The sequence below is a fragment of the Protobothrops mucrosquamatus genome, unplaced genomic scaffold (genome assembly GCF_001527695.2).
Source record: "Protobothrops mucrosquamatus isolate PMUCROS unplaced genomic scaffold, P.Mucros_1.0 scaffold113, whole genome shotgun sequence".
Taxonomy (NCBI): Eukaryota; Metazoa; Chordata; class Lepidosauria; order Squamata; family Viperidae; genus Protobothrops; species Protobothrops mucrosquamatus.
This window is the reverse complement of record NW_015386485.1, coordinates 861,350-882,807: the sequence shown is the minus strand read 5'-3', so window position 1 is coordinate 882,807 and position 21,458 is coordinate 861,350. Positions and strand designations below refer to the sequence as shown.

Below are 21,458 nucleotides of genomic sequence, written 5' to 3'. Positions count from 1 at the left end.
TGGGAAAAGTTTTCATTTTGTGCATGTGATTATTTTGTAAATCCAATTTTTTTAAAAATTTAATACTGATCAAAGAGTGTAATGAAGGATCATACTATCAGAATGCTATTATCAGACTTTCCTAGAAGTTTCAAAACCTAAACAGGACCGCAAAAGTCTTTTTCTGATGCCTTAAGTAATCACATCTCTAAGAAAATTTTCTTCTTCATGGACAGATTTGTATATGATTGCTTGTTTTTGTCCTTCAGTTTTGGTTATATACTTCAATGCCTTAAAGCAATTGAAGAGAGCAATCTAATATTGGCTTCAGCAATTATTCCAAGACATAATGTGGTTTGTTTAGTTTATTTTGAAATAGTGCATTGCATGAACCCAGCTATTCTGATTTGTAAATCATGGCTTATGTCTTAGCATAAAGTGTCAACCAAGTCATAATGGCTGTTCATCAGTGATAAAAACAAGCTACAGATTAGCACAATCTGTGCCCAATGTATTAACTCAGCCAATCATTGTGTGCATTTTCTAAAACTGCATGCCTCCCATTGTGAACCAACTGTACTAAGAGAGAATAGCCAGGGATCATTTTTTCAGATGATAACGGAAATAATTATGTTAAAAATAAAACATGTCAGGTGCCTACAGCTAGTTACGTGCAGAGAAGTGTTTGAACAATTAGCATGTTAATGAAAACAAATCTCAGCACAGCATAGGAACTCAACAATGAATTCATTCCAAAAATGTATTACAAATTTTCATCTTTGACTACCACTTTCCCAGTTACTCTTACATATGTGTCATAAAGTCCACTGGTCCACAGTGGATTTAATCAACTTTATTAGAGAAGAGCCTTTTGAGTATAAAACATCCATTAGTAAAAGCACCGTGTCAGTCTTCATCTAAATAAAGTATAGAAGCTTTAGGAATACCATCTTTGTTAGTACTGGTTCAAATACTAGAAATAAAAAGTAGCTATCATTAGAAATTTCCAATCACTATGACACAGCCTCAGAAGTCATTATTTTCATATCTATGATATTAAAGACTAAAGAATTAGTATTTAATAACTAGTAGTTAAGCCTATAATGATATTCCATATTCTCCATATTTAGTAAAAGTCTGCTTCTAATTTGCCAATTCTTTTGCATATAGTAAAAATAAAATATTTTGCTTTTGTTATTAAAGTGTAGCCCCTCTCTAAATAATCTCAAAAAGAAGAATTATTCATTCTGTATCCCACTTTGCAGTTTTTAAAGCCAATGGCATCAGAAAAAGGACTTTTGGCTACCAGCAAAAACTAACTATCCACTACAGGCCTCATTCATTTTGAATCATATTTACTCTCACTCTTTAATTTCACACTTCTGCTTCTCATTAAAAATTCTACTTCCTCCCACACTTTAGTTGAACTCCTAAAGCAAAATTACATTTTCTACCTGAAATGTCCTTCGAAAGCATACAAAAAGAAGACAAAAACCACTGCATTTATAAAATGGTTGAATGCTTGCATTTTGATCATTTCATAGCAGTACATCATTAGATCACAAGTGAAATATGGACATGTTCAATGAAAACTGGAAACTAAAGTATCAGATATGTTTTAATTCAGACTATTGGCAGTAGGACTTCCTTTCCAATTCCTATTTCCCTTTCAATTCTACGGTTCTATAATTCCTGAATCAAATACTCCTATCATTTTGTTTACAGCCTAAAGAGCTCACAGCATATTATATTCCTATTTTCTTTCTCACCAATTAAGAGGGTATTACTGGCCCATTATCTGAAAGCAGACTCATCATTGGTGAAGTTCCACAACTCAGTGAAAGAGTATAGGTCAAGTTCAATCTCTGACAACTCCAGTATTGAGCTCTGTAGAACAGGAGTCTGACTTTTCTGGTTTTGAAAGCTGACTATATAAGGAATTAATATATCAGCACAGCTATTTCCTACCTATATTGATTGGAAAGTAGATGTCTACCTCAGAACTCGAAGACAGCATCCAGTTAAGAAACAAACCCAATTTACTTCTAAAAGGATCTAGCTTACTCTGTGGAACTTCCTTAATTAAGACATCATAAACATGACATTAACTTTACACTATAACAAGTAGTTGTGTTTCCTTAATGTTCAAGGAACAATAAGACCAAACAATAGAATTCCCTACTGTTGTGACTTTTTCTCACAGAGACAGACTTGTTTGATGTATTGATGCCAACTAAACCCATCAGGTTTCCTTGCACAAAAGAAATGCACCCATATTCCTATAGGAAGGAAGGAAGGAAGGAAGGAAAGTCTTTATCCATACCTATAGAAAGAGAGAGAAAAAAGGTACTCTGGCCTGGAATTATTCCTAAGGCTATTCTGAGCATTCACATAGCTAGAAGGAAGAAATCAAAAGGTGTTAGATTTCCCTAGAGGAGCTTTTATAATATATTTAATGATACAATCTCAATATGATTTCATATTCATTTTTTTGCAAATAAAGTGATGGTATCTTCATTTCTCTTTTTCTCCAAATCAGTGTTACATTTGATTTAAGTGCTATATTTATTCTCCATTCTGACACAATTTGTTTGTATCTCTGACTTTTCAAGGGGCTTCTGAGTTCCTCCTATTCTAATGCTATATTATTTGACAGCTATTCTAATTCACTGAGCAGGCATCTGATAAGCCTTACCTTTCTTTTATCACCACCCTCTCTTCCCAGGAGATTTATTTCTTTGTTCTCTCCGAGCACTGAGCACTGAGTCAAACAATACATTTCAATTTTGAACAGTTTTCTTTACAGTGACATATGCTGACTTTGTCAATAATCCATCCTTTGCTATTTTGGAGAAGTTGAACTGTCGCACTCAATGACCTCTTGTTCCATGTTTCAGAAAAATGCTGTTGCATTTGCTACTACCTCCTCTCCAATCTTCCTTTCATGCATTTGCTTTTTTAGCTCAACTATATCCTTTTTATTCTCTCTCAACCACATAAACTAAAAAAAAAAGGTTTTAATAGCTTTGTGGAACTGAAAAATGAAAGCTTGAGCTGACTAAAACATAGAAGAATAATGCATGAGTATATTGTAAGCACGCAAGACTGTCAAGAGTAACTGTTCAGAGTAATGTCAGCTATTATACGTGAACTCAAGTTAAAGCAATATCTGAGGCTGTCAAATAAAATAGCTGTTTCCACTGGATCTTCTCCATAACTAACCACTTCTGCAGTGTAAGAGAGGAAGAGGAAATTGGGGAATGGAATATCAGCTTAGCAGGATGTTTCTTTTTAATATTTAAGTTATTTTTACTAGTGAAATATAGAAAATTGTAACACCAAGAGGGAAAAAAGATAATTAGTATTTATATACTAAAGAGAAAGAAATCCCAGATATCTCGTGGTGATATGAAATAAACCTGACAAAAGAAAATAAAACTAATCCTAGAATTAGTTCCTAGGACTACCTTGGAGATTGATAAGACTTCTCAGCTGTACTGTTTTAATTAATACATGTTTCAATTGTAAAATTGCCAAGCAAGGCAAATGTAAGTAAGTTATATTCAAAACACATTCTCTGGAAATCTGTAAAATCAAATAACTCAAAGTATTGATTCCTTGTTTGGTGCAGACATTCCAAGAAAGTATCTTCCATAGTATTTTCAAATGTAGATAACTGCACATTCATTTTTCATGTGAGGGTCAAAATGTAACCACTTAAGTATCCTTTATTACAGGGGTTGTTATATTTATGCAGATCACCTGCCTGATGCAGAATATATCATCTGTCTGTCTGTCTGTCTGTCTGTCTGTCTGTCTGTCTGTCTGTCTGTCTGTCATATGCACGTGTGAGAGACAGGGAGCACCAGTCAATCTCAATCATTTCAATGATAAGCTTTTTTTCTTCTGGATGTGAAGACACCACAGTTAATTGAGCTGATCTGGCTAGTTAGGCAGATGTCCCTTTCCTCCACCACTCCATTTGTGTTCTTCCATGAACTGTATGCTCATGGAAGTGACAACCATCTCAGGAAGGAGTATATCAATCTTTAGTCAATGGTATGATACCTGTGCTTGTCTTCTAGAACCTCCAAACAAGTCTTTCGCAGTCTTGAAATAAGAATGCATCTTAATGGCTTTGTTTGATCAGAGAAGTGCTTGTTCTACCTAACCACCCTCAGTCTTTATTATATTCGAAGTTACTTGCTTGTATTTGTGCCAAAGACAGAATGTTGTTGGCTTAGTAGCAAATGAGAGGAAATCAGTTTGACTTGGATTTATTAATTCAGCATTTTTTAATCAAGTGATTTTGACTATTCAATAGGGATGCAAAAGAAATATGTACATTTCTTACGATATAACAAGTGATATAGTGTTCTTGTAATAGAAAAAAAATAAAACCTAGGAATTAAATATAATTTTAATCTGCTGTAATATGTCTTATTTTAAAATATTTTATACTATACTAAAGGCATTTTTAATGTTGTAAATTCCCTGCTGATGTGTAGCACTGTAGGCAGAAAACAAACTAGCAATAAATATTTATTGTACTCCTGTACGTCGACAGTGCTAAGATGACTGGATTTACCCATTACACATTCCAAAGTTGTATTTATTTTATTTGTAGATATATGTTGTGATATATAGTGTGACAATACAGCTAATTTTGGCAACAAACGGTTAATAACAAGGCTTAGAGCTATACCCAAAATGTTCCAACTTTATTTTTTTCTTAATTTTGTATTTATTTTAAGACATTTTTTAAAAAAATGAAGAAAAAGAGGATGAGAAAATATATGGTGGGTGGAAAATAAAATATCAGTAAATAAACAATAAATATACTCTGATCTCTCTTTAGATCCTGTAAATCTTTCTCCTTTTGCAAATTTAAATTTATGAAGTTTAGAATGCATATTATGGGCAAAACTGAATGAAGATACCACCTTGTTTACTGCCTTTCCATCATAGCAATAGATGGGATATTTGCTGCCTTCTAGAGGACAGGAAGACCTGGAGGAACGTTGTCCATGGGGTCGCGATGGGTCAGACACGACTTCGCAATTAACAACAACAAAGGGGTCAAATACCAGACAAAATTACCGTTACCATGGAATATAATAATACAATTCTTTCCCCACTCTGCACAAGAATTGATTAAGCTAAAGGGCAGGGTTTCATAAAGTGGATGGAGTTCACTTTCATTTTCATAGGCCCCAGGAACCATTTCAACTAGTGTTTAGCATTTTTGGTTAAATGGTTGGTACTCCTGAAAAATCAGACAGGACTATTGATGACTGCATGTACATTTATGCCTGACATTTTGCTCTACTGCTAGTAATTTATGCTTTTCTAAGAACCATTCTATAATTTCTGGAATTCTGATATAAAACAAATAAATAGATTCTATCCACTCACTTAATCCACTGTCTTCCCCTTCTATACTTCTCTTAACTTTACCAAGCAATGACATTTTTTTATACCATCTCCACTTGTTATACTCATTTAAATTTTTGAATTCATATTTGATGATAATCCTCTCAACAGAGAAGCCTGTCTTTATTTGATGAAGTAGGTCTTCTAGCAACCCATAGTACCTGTCTCCAAAACCATAATCTTTTTACACCTTTACATCATAATATAAATCAGGGGTCCCCAACCCTTAGTCCATGGACTGGTACCAGGCCGTGGCATGTCAGCAACCGGTCCGCAAAAACAAGCAAAGCCCCATCCATGGGATGCAGGCAGCACACAAAACCACGCACAGAAAAACCTTTCTCCACGGAACTGGTCCCCAGTGCTCAAAAGGTTGGGGACCTCTGATATAAATAATGGCATTAATATAATTGTTGTGTATTAGCTTTTTCATAATAGCAAATCTATTTCACAGAGACGGAAGAAATTCCTTGGTGAACATTTCAACTGCCACAAAGAACTGGTTGGTGGTACTAAGTTATTTAATAGGAACATTTCCTTTAGAAATGGATCCTTCCTCAGTGCTGTCTGTTTTTATTTAAGATGCTAACATAATATAAGTCACTATCTGGCCACCTAAACTATGAGATGGAACTGATTTAGATGCCTATGGGTATGTTCTTTATCCACCTGGTATGTCTGCTCACATTTCACACACAAATCAGTAGAGAAGCCTGTCCCTCCCCATAAATCAAGTCACAGAAATCATGCTTCTTTTTCCCTATGGAGGAAGAGAATATGACAGCTTGGCATTAGATTTATTTAGACCATTATTATGATCTTTTCACTATGCTGAAGATATACCACCCACACTTTGATACTTCTAAATTTTGTAGCAGATCAGGGATTTGAATCCAACTCTTCCTATTTTAATATTAGTCTTGTCACTGAATTACAAACTTAACTCCAGTTGTAACAATTGATGTTTTATGTCTGTCTTATTGTGGTTAACAAGTAATGGCAAATAATCAAGCTAGAAAGGAAGATTAATTCCCTAGGCATGAAATATTGTACATCTGAGAAAATTGTACAAAGATTTTTACAGCACGAATTGACCACTAGAAAGCAAAAAGGCATTCTCATTTCATATTCTAAATTATAAAGAGATGTTATAAAGAAGAAATTATTAGTAGATGTAGTATATCCCTTTTTTAACTACGGCTTATTTGTTTATTTAATCGGTGATATCAGCAAAGTAAACAAGCCCCATGTGCTGTTGACATCATCAGTCATGGCCCTAATCAGAAGCGACCTGCATATCCCCCACTCCTGCGATATGATGTGCATACTCTCCTTCCCCAAATGTGGTTTGAATGCACATAGAATTAGGTTCGGGGTTAAACTAATCATGCACCCAGGGTTCATTCTCACACTTTTCTTGATCGAGGTAGTATCAACACATCATCATATCTGGTTAGGGTTATGACCTTGTGATTCCAGCATCACACTGAGGGAGGAGAGTTAGGTAGGTGATATCCAGGGAGAAGACTTGTGAACATATCTGGAGGGGGATATGCACTTTATTTCCAGTTAGGGCCATGACTTGGTGATTTCACTACCATGTGGTGTTTGATTTCTTTGATGACATTAGTTATTTAACAAACAGCTAGGCTGCCATCAAAAAAGGGATATACTACATCTACTATTATTTGAATGCATTTCATTTGGAACAGAATTCACATATTTTAAAAGGTAACAATCAATACTTAAATATAAAACAGTTATAAAACAGCAAGATGTTCAATGAACCTATAACCATTAGTTGTCCAACAACTCATTTTGTGGGATCAAATTTCAAGTAGCACTTTAACATTTATGAATGTAGGTTTTGATTATATGAGCTTAGAATGCACTTATCACCTTTTACTGAATGGTATTTTTTCAGAAAATGAATGAATCTAAATCTAAATGTTTGAAGGGGATAGAGTGCAGAAGAGAAAAAAAATTAGTCAAAACACATTGCTCCATATTAGTTTATACACTGAATAGATGTAGCAAAAACAGAAAGAAAACAATATATTACTGTACTTTCTAGCTTGTCATAATTTGGCCTTGGTTGCAATCACACTCCTACTCTTTAGAGGGTGCTCATATGCTTCAGGAGTGGGAAGGAGCATCTTTTCTTTAAAATAGTGTATCTTCCACAATTTCAGGTATCATATTAGTCAGAAATAACATTTCTTTCAGAATGCTATTGAACATACCTGTATTGTAACCTCTTCCAAGAGCTGGCCAGGGACGGTGATTTTTCCAGAGGTTTCCTAGGTACCAGTCACTCTGGTTCTCTACCAAACCAAGAACCTGCTGACCTAAAAAATGCACAAATAAACAAATCAAATCAAAAGTCAAAAATCAACTTGTAGGGAGATCCTCATAATATACAGACAAGTAGATGCAAAAAGAGAATTATGCATACTGCACATTTCATATATGAAATATGAATCTGTTTAATTGCAATTTAGAATTGACTTAGAAATATAATGAGTTATATATTCAACAAAATAAAATACAGAAAAAATGCAAGTCCTCACAACTATGTAATAGTAATAAATAAGATACTTCTTGAGAACTATCCTGAGCATATTTTTATGGAAGATATAAATATATAAAAATCTTTCAACTTTTTCTTCCCTTTACCCCAAAGTTAATCAAATGCATTTTAATTATTTGTTACCTATAACATATTCATTCAAGAAAATTCTAATACTTTCTTCAAAACTGTTTAAAAAGTAGAGTTAATACATTACTTTTAATTGGGCTACTTAAAAATGTTAACCAGTTCTTTGTAGTACATACACCAGCCTCCAACAACATAAAGTGATAAAATAAATTCGTAATATTTTCCAAATAGTACAATTCTATTTACAATTACACATAAAACATTTTACTACGGGACAAAAAAGTTTACAGAATTAATTTATCTCACTTTTCAACTCTGTCTCTCTCTCTCTCTCTCAACAAGTCTTATATAATCATATTAAGTTACAATTAAAAAATTCAGAATCATAAGATACTATATTTAAAATGTATCCAACTAAGCATATACATACGGTATGTGTTACATTAATTTTTCCATCCAAGCATCAAAATACTGTACAAACCTGGATCATTACAACGTATATTCCATGGGTTCCTCAAAACTGTAATTGATTAAATCTCACTGTTGTTATTCATCCATTTGATAGTTTAGCTATTTAGATGTTTTAGACATTTGCCCCCCCGTTTTTCCATTATTGTAGAAAGCAGAATCATATAGTTTCTAATTATACTTCCATATTTTGTTATTTTATTCCCTGAAAGAAGTACCCCTCTGATTTTTCTGTCTTAAACAAAGCATGGTAAATAATTGACAACAGCAGTGAGATATCTGGACTTAATTTATTTCTTTAACCATCCCAGACTCTTAAAGAAGTGTGGGATTACTATTTTATCTTTAATTAAACTGTTTCTTTTCTCCTCCTACCCCCTTGGGTCAATGAGGTATGTTAAAAGAGGAAAGGTGATTTTACCATATTTTGAACTAAGCCAGGGGTGTCAAACTGCCGGCCCACGGGCCAGATGCATGATAGCAAAACCGCACCCATCCCATTGACAGCAATGGCAAAAAAGTCAAGATATGTTGTGACATGTCACGTGATGTTGCCAGTTTGACACCCCTGAACTAAGCCATTCTTCCTGAACTTCAAGGTTAAATAAATGGTAGCAACTGTGCTCAGAAAATGACTTGCAGTGCATTCTGCATCAATACTGCTCAAGCTACAAAATGACTTAATGGAACATTACCAGGGACTTATTATTCAAGCCATGTTGAACTCTTCTCAATATATGTTTGAAAAACTGTAGAGTTCTCATTGGAAAAAAATATGAATTGATTTCAAACTTTGGAGAAAGTTAGCCCAATCAGTACTGCCTTTTATTTTTTCATCAGAATTTCATAACTCGCTTTAAATGGATTCTTCTAAGTAGTAGGAAAATCAATATACAGATATTTATCTTTTATTTTTCTGAAGAATTTACTGAAAATTGCTCTGTTTAGCAATAGGTGTGCTTTATCTCATCTGATTAGGATATAGAGTCCCACAAACATACCTATGGACTCATCAAATTGAATTATGAGCCATCAAGTTGGTGTCAACATAGATAGATTTTCTCCTAATCTGGTCCTCCAGATCTTCCAATGCACCATTTTCACTGTAACTGAGTCCATCCACTAGTTTTCATCTTCTTTTTCATTCCATTTTCCCCAGCATTACAGCTTTTCTACAGAATGTGTTCAAAGTAGGATAATTTGAGATTTATCATTTGTGTTTTGAGAACTATGTGTTGATTTGGTTCCTCCAATTTTAAAATCACATTCATCCTCTCACAAATCAGCTTCCCAAGCGTCAGCATATAGCTTGATTAAATAAGTATACAGCCTTGCCTGATTCCTCTGTCAATCTGGAGCTAGTCTGTTTCACCATGTTCTGTCTACATTGTAGCTTCCTCATCTGTATATATGCTTAGCAGGAGGACAATGAAATATTTTGGAATTTCCATTTTTCTAAGCGTGTTTCACAGCTTGAAGGATTTTCTATAATTAACGAAGCACATGGTGGTTTATTTTTGGTATTATTTGACTTTCCTAATTATCTAGCAAGTATCAACAATGTTGCATGTTCCTCAGCCTTTTCTAAGACCATCTTGATTATCTGGCATCTCTTTTTCCATGTAGGCATTAATCTGCATTAGATGATGCAAGTATTTTGATAGCATATGACAGGGGTGTCAAACTGCCGCCCCATGGGCTGGACGCATCACACGGAAGCCGCACCCATCCCATTGCCAGCAATGGCAAAACAGTCCCGATATGTTGCGCAATGTCACGTGACGTCGCAAGTTTGACATGTCTGGCATATGACATTAAAATAGCAGAACAAAACATCATAGGTCAAGGACTAGCTGTATATATTTGTTCACATGCTCTTCTTACCTTGTCTGCAATATGTTTTTCCTTCAATTCTTACTTGAAAATCTTATGAAGGAAGGCTTTACACCTTCATGAAATAATCATATCTTCTACAACTTATACCCTGCAGATAAGTAGGAATTCAACTCCCATTTATATCTTATATCGGATAGACAGAAATCAACAATAAATCAAAGTAACACTACTAATAATAGTTATATGACGCTGGCTTATGTGGGTGAATGACATCCATTGCCTGTCTAACTACCTATTCTCAAACAACAGTAGTCAGGGCTAAGTAATTTTTTGGGGGATAGGTAGGCTCAAATGATGAACACATCTACAAAATGGGTCTTGTAGCAAGATCAGTTGTAAAACACCCATTAATCCAAGGCAAGATGTTGATGCTACTTCTATGATTGTTTATACCCTCCTAAAATTTTCCCTATTATCCCTGCTATTGTAACAGATATAAACACTTCCAAACAGCTAGCCATAATTTTTATTTTCTAAGAATGCATATGAGTCTATGAGGTTTCACTCTTGCAAATACACCTAATGCTGAGGGTTTATAAATAATGTAAATTTCCAATTTAATTAAAAAGTCAGACAAGATAGGAAACTTGGCAGGTACCAAAAATGGTGTCTGCAAAGTATCACATTTTTTTTGTCCCTGTATCATATCATGTAAAAATATTTCTTGTTTCACTACTTTCCCCATGAATTTGAAATGTTAGATTGATTTCATGCAAGCAAAGAATATCCACCATTAGTCTATAGCTGTTCACCACTTTCCTCTTTATTTTATATTCTTTTTAACACAATAAAAGGTAGAAAATTAAATCTACATTTTTCTAGTTTAAGTTCTACATCATATATTTTTATTTCTATAACATATTCCACATATAGCCTTTTTTGATATTATTTGAAAAAATGTTAGATATTAAGACTGCCATGCTACTTTTAGAATATGGATTTTCCTTCATATTTACTATTTTATATTCTTGCTTGAGAAAAATTCAGAGAATAAAGCAAAAGTTAATATAAATCTTAATAGAGCCCTATGAGTATTTGTGAGCATCCATCTTAGAAAGAAAGTACTATTTTCCAGGTCTTTCTTCTTTTTATGAATAGTCATAATATGCTTCTCCCCACATACCCCCACTACACATACCGTGTTTCCCCGCAAGTAAGACCTATCCCAAAAATAAGCCCTAGCTTGATTTTACGCTTGCGCCTAATATAAGTCCTACCCCCGAAATAAGCCCTAGTTTTGCGGCGAGATATACGTATAAAAATCAAGCTAGGGCAGGGGACGGAGCTGCCTGATGCACCCCACACCCACCTACCTTAGGACCACTGCAGGGGTCTCCCATGCCGACACTGTTGCTGCCTGAGTTTTTCTGCAGCCACACAGTGCATTGCGCTGGTGCTGCTGCTTGTGGCAGGAGGCCACATGCCTCGTTGTGTTGATCGTGCCGCTGCTGGCACTTGCGGCAGGAGGCTGCATGGCTCGTCACACTGCCGTATGGCACATAGCACTGCTGCCAATGCTTATAGGAGACCACACAGCGCAACATACTCTGCAGCCTCCTGCCACGAGCGGCAGCACTGGCATGATCAGTGTGACGAGCCATGCAGCCTCCTGCCATGAGCACCAGCACCAGTGCAAAAAGCCATGCAGCCTCCTACCGCGAGTGCCGGGACTTGCGCAATGCACCACGTGGTGTACGGCCTCAGAATTCGAACAGCAGCATGACAGGTGTCAGAGCATGGGGGGCCTGGCTGTGGCAGTCCTAAGGTAAGTGGATAAGACATCCCACAAAAATAAGACTTGGTGCCTTTTTTGGAGGCAAAAAATATATAAGACCGGGTCTTATTTTTGGGGAAACACAGTATATACTCCTATTTGACAATAATCGAGCATGGCTCAGATGGGGGAAAAAACTTTATTAGTAATAAGAACAAGCTATTCCTGTTTTTTGTCTAACAATACATTTCATATCTCAGCAGTCTTCACAGTTAGGAAGATTTTATATCTAAAGAGAAATGTGAGAGTCCCATTTGCAAAAAAACTGATATTGAATATTTCTGAAGACTATCAGTCTATTTTCATTAAACTGTCAAAATACTGATGATAGAGGTAAATCATCAAATGAACTCATAACAGGTCATGACAATCCTTGTTACTTGTTAATGGATTTGTTTTCTCACCTTAAATTTGTACTCCTTTTAACAAAGAACTATACTACTCACATTTTAGCAGTTTTATTTTCCACAAAAGAATATTGAGGGACAAGTAAGACTGCAATGAAATTAGCAGAATGTTCCTGTTTGCTATTTTACTTGGCCAACCAGTCTTTACATGGTAAAGTCTCCAAAAGCTAGGATATATGAGTATGTATAACAGACATTTCTAGTCATTCTATTCCAATTGTTTTCCATTTCCTGCTGCTATAGCAAATATATTATCACAAACATTACAAAAAAGAAAGAAAGAAAAGACAAGGGTATTTCTTTGTTTTACATCAGCTTCTCTTAAAATGCTGCAGCTTGCAAAACACTGGCAATGTATAATAACTTTTGGGTCCCTTCTCCAATGAAAGAACATTAAGATAAGAATCACTAGCTATTTCCTTCTCTTTTGTCAGACTCTGGTTTTGCCTAAAACCAAAAGTGATTCTATTCTAAGAATGATTGTCAGAATCACTTTGACAAGACTTATTAAGAAGAAAAGGCATATAAGCATTCAAGAAAACTGAAGTATTTCATATCTAAAACCAATATATCCCATAAAATATATTACTACAAAGACATTTTTTTTAAAAAAAAAAATAGCTGTCTTCTTGGTGGTATTTCCACTTATAACAAAGGAGCTTGCAAGTAGTTGTTTAAACAACACCATTCAGAATAGTTGTAATTCTAAAAACATACTATTGTATCTTCCTTCTTCCTCTCCTTTCCATCATAATAGCCCCCAAAGAGTGATAGTAAGGTTAAATTATCAAAGCTTTGCATGGAAACCTGATGCCCTCGTACAGAGTTCTGAAACCATTGGGGTGCTTTCATTCAATATACTTTATCCAACTGGGAAGCCTGCTTGAAAAGGAATATGAAGACACTCTTTGACAACCTGCCATGCAGTGGTGGGATTCAGCTGGTTCGCACCACTTCAGCAGAACCGGTAGCTAATTTTTTGTTGCCCAGGCCCAGAATGGACTTCCAGAAGCGCCATCCACACAGAGAACCGGTTGTTCACATATCTGAATCCCACCACTGCTGCCATGTATTATCTCTTGAGAAACATTGACTAATAGTATCACCTACGTAGAAAATTCCCTTCCATTCCTTGATAGGGAAACTGTTTTTCTACACATTCTGCAAAATTTGGGAATTGTAGCACGTGGAAAGAAGTTGCCTTCAAGTTGATTTCCTTTTCATGGACTCTTTGTTTATCTGTTGAAAGAAAACTGTCATTGAGCAAGTGGCTTCCTGTCATGAAAATACTCTTTTTTTTCCCAATTTCTGTTCAATTCAAAATATATTGCATATAATCGAATTCAATACATTTGAAAATTAACAATAAATCTTGTATAACTTTTAAAACTTCTTCACTGACTGGACAGATACTGAGAAAAAAGGGTTAATTTATTGTCAATGTCCCCATTCATGTACTCAGTGTACTGTGGGTCTGCTTAATTCCATGATGAAAAACATTCAGAGGTCCTTTATGAGCTTCTGTCTAGCTGCTACTGATACCCAGTTTCAGTCACTAATACTAAATTTTGTCGTTAAAGACACTGATACCATTAAAAGTTCTTTTTAGCAGAAATCAAAAGTTCCAAAGCCTCTGGAAGTTCTATTATGTTGTGATCAATTCCCCAAGGAGACTCTTCCCCAAACTCATTTCACTGTGTTGGCATTTCAAACCTGGATTCTCTGAAGTGAAGAATTAGCTCCTCTAATCTTTGGCAACCCTGGAAAAAAAGAACCAGTCCTTTTTTTCTTTTGAAAGACAAAGAAAATATTATGATCCTTTGCTTGAAGAGAATGCAGCAGTGACCACATTTGAAGTGCTCTATATTCTGCTCTGCTTGTCTGTCCATCAGAAGAATTATTATGGTAAAACTCTGTGACTAACAGCATGAGTTTTGTCTTTGTTTCTTTGCTGTAACTTTACAATTACGATTAAGTGCACTCTGCTCATTCATTGCTTCCTGAGACACAAATTTAGCTTATGAAAATGAAGCTGTGTTCTTTACTTGTTCATAAAGCTAGGAAGAGAAAATGCAAAAGATGCAGTACTATGACCGTACAGAAGATTTATCAAGTAAGATAAAGCTGGGTCATTGTCTACACTATAACATACTGTATAGCTAAAGCAAAGAATTCCTTTGAAAAAACAATGGTATGTCTTTACAAAATCTCTTATTCTCAATTATTTGTGAGTACTTAAACTTTATCACAGATGACAAAAAAAAAAGATCCATTGAGGAGACAGCATAACAAGTGAATAGTGTGTATAGTGGCATGACCCTAAAGGGATGTTGTATAAAATGTTACGGGATGGAAAAGTAGAAAAATGATAACACCAAGACTGAACAGTTGCTGAGAAACCAGTTTTCAAAGGTAGTCTACACAATTCAAATGATAATATAGCCTACTTCGCAGGGCTGTTTTCAGAAACACTGAATTCCTAACAAGAAAATAAAATGTCTAATCACAGGAATAGAAGAAGTGGGAATGTTCTTCCTTATATGTATCTAACAGAAAAGCTGCTTGTATGTGAATGTCTGGATTTCAATATGTTTCACATATTATTTTATGTTATATATTAAATACCAATATGACAGATGAGAGTTTTAAGGCCCCTTCTTTCAATTCAGTTGACTAAAATGTTTCTGTACAGTCTGCAGCCACATCTGATTTAGTATTAACTTTTAAATACCCATAGCATCCTAGCCGAGACACACACCATAAACATTATGTTCTGGTAAATTATTTGGATTTTAATACTCATTTAAAATTATAATCATTACTATGATTATACATCCAAGGACGGGAATGATCTAAATGAAGCTGTATGTCGATATTACAAGGGGCTACTTAATTTTACAAAATGAAAAATATACTAATACAAAACTCAACAATCTTTGATATATCCACAAGATAGAAAAAATATATCCACCCATCCCAGGTCTCTTTTATTTTGTAGCATAATGACTCATTTTACTGCTGTGTTAAAGCTGGAATGAAATGTATGGTGGTTCAGCCCAACAATTCTGCAGTCACTGCTGGATGTAATTTTGAAAATAAAAAGTAGGACCATTCCCCTAATGGAACTGTCCTTGCATCCTTCTAAAGAAGAGGGAACTTTAACAGCCCCTCAAAATTGGCATCAGAGTTGCAAGGCCTTTCAACTGAGCCGAAATTGAGTGTAATAACCCTAAGTGCATACATAAACATAACCGCAGATATCAATTAACAGTAGGTTAAGTATGGTCCTCATTTGAAACTTTTATTATGATATGAAAGCCCAGGAATCACAAAACCTACATTTTAGACTATTTTATAACCTTGCAGACAATCCATCAGCTAATCTATCAATTCCTTTGTAGCTTTTAAACAATTTACCAAATTTTTAAAGTGAGTTCTCCAAAGTACTTTAATTTTCTTCTCCTAAACTCCTTAAAGTATAGTGTCAGCAGAAGTATCTAATGTGGATGGAAGAAAAAAAAAATCACTAAACCTGACAATCATCCAGCCTTGTCAGTTATGGATTATTGAGATACACTAGGGCAGTATTCCAGGGTGAATAATGATTTAACTGTACTTTGTACTTTAAAGATAATGAAATATTAGTGGCACAAGTCTCTGGTGGCACTAGACTTATGCATTAATAGCATTGGTTATCTCAATATAAAATATCATCATAAAAATAGTAATAATTCTATCATACCATATTTAATCAATTGTATTACCTTTTCTAACTCACAAAAAGGATGTTCTTTCCTGAAAAGGACATTAAGCTAAAGAATTTGCCCAGAGGATAAAGGCTTTCTTGTTTTAAGCCATAAATCTCAGATGTTTTCTTGCCTGTGCAGAAGGATTTCACCTGGGACTGTATTGCATTAGCAGATTAATTGGCTGGGTGTGAACAGTGCACTAAGCTAGATGCTATTTGTTTTTGGATTAACAGGATGTGAGAACACAATTGTGATTTATAAACCACAGCTTATGGAATATTGTATTGTACCTGGCTCGAGTTTGTGGATCAAGTAAAAATCAAAGTGGATTTAAAAACAAATGTATATCAAAAATACTAAGCACCGTTAATGAGTGACTAGGATTCGTTTTGACAGATTTCTCATCTCACAGAGTTAAGCCCATTATACTGAGTAAAGGTCATGTGGAAACTTCACAGAGTTGTTGTGGGGAAGGACATTTCCATATCAAGAATAAATGTGGTTATGGGATCAAAGAGTCTCCCCCCCCCCCACGACTGCTAACAATAACATAGTGAAATGAACTTGAAGAAATCTGTGCTGAAGGCATGAAAGTAATTGCTCATGCAGCACGGCTATGTCTTTCACAGATGCATTATTTTATTATTCAAGGGGATTAAACTGTCTGATAAGCCAGGTAGTTAGCATGAGTCCTGTCAGGAGCATGCATCTGTGTAATTGAAAACACTGCCATTTCCTTGGCATGTGCAGTTGGTTATTATTCTCCAAAACATATCTTGAGATACAAGTAAGAGACATTTTGGTGATTCTGATGCTAAACATCTCTTATCTACCAGTTTAAGAAATTAAAGTTTATATTAATAGAACTATTTCTTCTGCAGAGATTTTGCAAACCCAACCCAACTGCAGATTCTCTTCCCAATAAGCATCCCATGTATCAGCATGAAATATGAACCCAGGAATATTATATCTTTAAATCCTATCTTTAGAATTATATATTATTTTACTACATACAATGTCTGGGTGTATTCAATAATGGAAGATGAAATTCAAACCAAGGACCAAGAAAGATCAGAGCAAAACTAAATCTGATGTAAATCATTTTTAATTTAAATAAATTAAACCAGTACATGGATAGCCAGCTACAGAGCCTTGATTCACAACCATCAAAAAAAGCCAGAGCTGAGGTTCTTTAAAAATGATTGCCCTTGGAAACGAGACCTGAATTATAATGGAAGCAGAAGCTCCCATCAGATGCAGGCTGGGGCACCTTATTTGCAATAATTGCTAGTTCAAAATATGTGACAATTGGCTGGTTTCAGACATTATGTAACTGTGATGTTTTCCTCCTGTTTTGAAGTTTTAAAATAAAAACTGAAGGGCCTATTTCTCCAGGGGTACTAATGAACCTTGCGGAGATTAAAACATAAAATATTCTTGCCTCCAGCTGACACAGACAGCTATTTGTAAACATATATACCTATTGTTTCTCACAGAAGCGATTGATTTGTTTTTATGCAGAAGCCAATTCACATTGTCAACGTTTGGCTTCTAGACAAGTTATAGATCTACAGTGTTGTTACAAAGAAAGATTTAAATGCTGGGAATAGAAAGTACTAACAGTTCTGAAGGTGTAATTGACCGCTCTTAGTAAGACACAGATAATGAAGTAGGTGCTTACTATGGAGAAACAATGATAAATCCTCAGATTTTCAATAGAATTTTCAATAGAATTCAGACACCGATTTCCCTTGAATTATATGGATCTAAACTAGGCAAACTACTTCAGCAAAAGAAGTTAGTCTTCCCAGGGTAAAGCCCTCTAGGAGAATGAAATTCCCAGAACTCTGAGCAGATGTAGGTAAATCAAATAAATTGATCACGTAAAGGAAAGGTTCCAACAATGAGCATAGTATCAGAATGTTCTAATGAGCTGCACTGTTCTCCCTAAAAAATGCATTAGATCATCCCTATCTACATCCAGTACTGTAGTGTATTAAATTTTGTGGAATATACTTGACTTTTGGATTACAGCATGCCAATGGGCAAACTTTTTCCTGTTGAAGGCTGCATCCCTTTCACAGTAACCCTTGAGGAATATCTGCTTATGATGGATAGGCCTTAAATCAAGCAAAGAACCAAGAGCCAGAATGGCACAGCATAAACTTCATAAACCAATTGTTTCCCTAAGGAACGTATGTTTAAACAATTAATATGGAATCTATAATCTACATTTGTATTTTTTGAACTCTTGGATTTTCATTGTTTTTTAAAAACTATATTAATTCTTGTAAACCATGGTTTTTATTATGAACTATTGAAAATTCAGTGATCTCAAACTTTGCAAAGATTTCATGTCTGCTTTATATTGTATCTACTGATAACTGCTTTCTTCTCAATGAGTTGTCATATACATAATCCAGTAAAATAACATATTCCTCTTGTATGATTTTTCCAAATTGTATGGAATAGGTTTTTTTAGGTAGCTCTCTTGAGTGTAATTTTCAGAATACAAGGGTTTTCAGATTTTGAGTTTCAACATCCCTGCTAGGTTTTTCATGCTATGATTATTTCTAAACCATCAGTACATTTTTTCTGAGACGCAGAGATACATAATACTAAAAGAAAAATATTCCCAAGAAAGAATTAAACCTATGTGCATATAAACAGAGTAAGATAATGTACTCAACTAATCTAAACTGAAGAGATATCCCATTCCTCACCAGTAGTTTTCTGAAAAAAATTAGCATTTCTCCTTACTCTAAGCATATCTCTCCATTGAATCAAAGGGAATCAGAATTTATTTTTAAAGATGGGGGGAAGAAATTAAGTTCTAGCCTTTCCAACAAGATTGCTGCTGTAATCAATGTTACTGCTTCCCAACCAAATCAGGTTCAACCCCTAAACACCCAAAACCATTTTCACAGTCTTCCATGAGTGATTGCAGTTATCATCCTTGCAATGTTCAATACTCCCCATGAGCCAATCAGTGTTTCTTCAGCTTACCCTTGGAGAAATGCAAAGATTGCTTTGCCTTCTGTCACTGTTTTTGATTTTAACATGAGAAAAAAAAGCTTAGTGTTGTTGAGTATAAGGTCCATGTTACTGCACATTTTAAGAACATGGTGAGGTATCACAGGTATTACCTTGACTTTAGCAGTAAAGGGAATAAGGCAAATTCCCACGAATGGAAATTCACCTGGCAGCTTCAGCTTTAATGCTGTAAACTCTTTTGATAACATTTCATCCTGTGCTGCACTGATCTGGAACCCAACAGGCTCAACTGTAGAAGAAGTACTGAAAAGTTGAAATGTCATGAAAACACAGCACACTGCACTGATTCAAAGTTAGCTGAAACTGCCTGCTCGGAGAGGATTTAAAATAGATATATAGCAAATAATAATAATAATAATAATAATAATAATAATAATAATAATAATAATAATAATAATAATAATAATAATAATAATAATAATAAAGTTGGAAGGGACCTTGGAGGTCATCGAGTCCAACCCCCTGCCCAATTACTGACACAATGACATATTACAAAAGTTAGGGTTGAAAAGGAAGCAAGTAGATGATTAAGATCAAGTTGGAGTTTCCATTAAGAATTAGTAATAAAGACAAAACAAATAAAGAAATAATATCATCAAAAAGCTGGTGAGCAGCTGAGAACTTCACTGGAGCAGAAGCAGCTCCCATTATGAATTCTATGCACCAAGTCTTTCAGCTCTATAATATTTCATTCATTGATTTTATTGTCAAATGAAAAGGCGCTTGTTCCAAGTGGCATTTAGTGAGACAGATGGGGAAAGACTCAGACTTCATTACTTGGGAGTTTGCACACTGGATAATGTTAGGCAACAGGGTGCAAATGTCTTGATAATGACAGAACTCTTGTTGTTTAATAAAGACTTTTTCCTCCCATTTCTGCCCTATCCCTAAGCTTGTATTCTTTTTCAGATCCTCATAGCGAGCTATCAAGTGTAAACTTTTTATGGTTTTAAAATGGTAATTAGATTTTGAAAGACTATTTTCTGCAGTGCATTCTATGTCACTTATCAACAGATGCCCTTGGATTTGTATATGTGCGGTAACATAAAGGCAATAGCCTGGGCACCATGGGGAGAGTGACTGTGAATTTAAAGGCATTCCTTTGAAAAGAATAAGGATAATGGTTGAGGTTTGCACAACTGGCATTGCCCCCTTGGTTGTATTGCCATATACTCTCCAGTGTGACAGTCTGAGACTACCACTGTGAAGTGATTCCATGCCACTAGTTATACATATGCAAATTAAAAATAGAAAAGCCTGCTAGAGTACATTTCAAATATTGTATTATCATAAACTCTCAGCCTATTAGTTCTTAGTTCATGTATCATATTGCTTTGTATTTTTCTAGACATGATTTAAGACTTATGACACAAAAAAGCATTTTATTTCAGAAAGAGCAAATTCAGGGAATAGTAAACAACTGTAAGGTACAAAACAGCATAATAAAAGAAAAAAATTCCAAACAAAACAAATCCAGAAAAAAGAAAAAAATGATAAAGGTGTAAACATCTGTGAAATAAAGCATTAAAATTGTTTTTCATATTTTACATGCATACATATCTGTTAATAGCAAAAATTGAATTTGTTTTTTATGTTAACCATTCTACAATTCTTGTGAAAAAGGGACAATGAAGTCACATAATTATTTACCAAGACTGTTGTATAATCTTTCTGAACAACTTTCTACCAAAATAAAAAGCTAAATAGATATAGTGACTATAAATGACAATATATACACCAATTTAATCACAATCTGACCAACACAGTATAAAATCTTTGGATAATATAATTACATTTCAAAAGGATATAGTACCACCAATGAATTCTTCAAATATTGAAAATATTCTTGATTGATAATTGCTTATACATTTAAGGACCCATCTGTTGATAATCAGGACCCGAGGAAAATTATAGCTTGGCATGTATAATTAGTACATTGTACTGAACATATTTTAGTAAATGAAATGGATGAAACGAAGAAAAATATACATGTGTGAGAAAAAGTAAGTGATAGTAGATTTGAATGAAAATATCTGATC

The 21,458-nt window shown here is 34.7% G+C and overlaps 1 protein-coding gene across 1 annotated transcript in view; it reads right to left on the bottom strand.

Moving 5' to 3' along the window:
- Positions 1-21,458, bottom strand: part of LARGE1 (LARGE xylosyl- and glucuronyltransferase 1) — a 188,488-nt gene that overhangs the window by 66,191 nt on the left and 100,839 nt on the right. Inside the window, exon 5 of the mRNA XM_015812827.1 lies at positions 7,656-7,760. Coding sequence (XP_015668313.1) covers positions 7,656-7,760 — 105 coding nt within the window. The remainder of the gene's footprint in view (positions 1-7,655; positions 7,761-21,458) is intronic.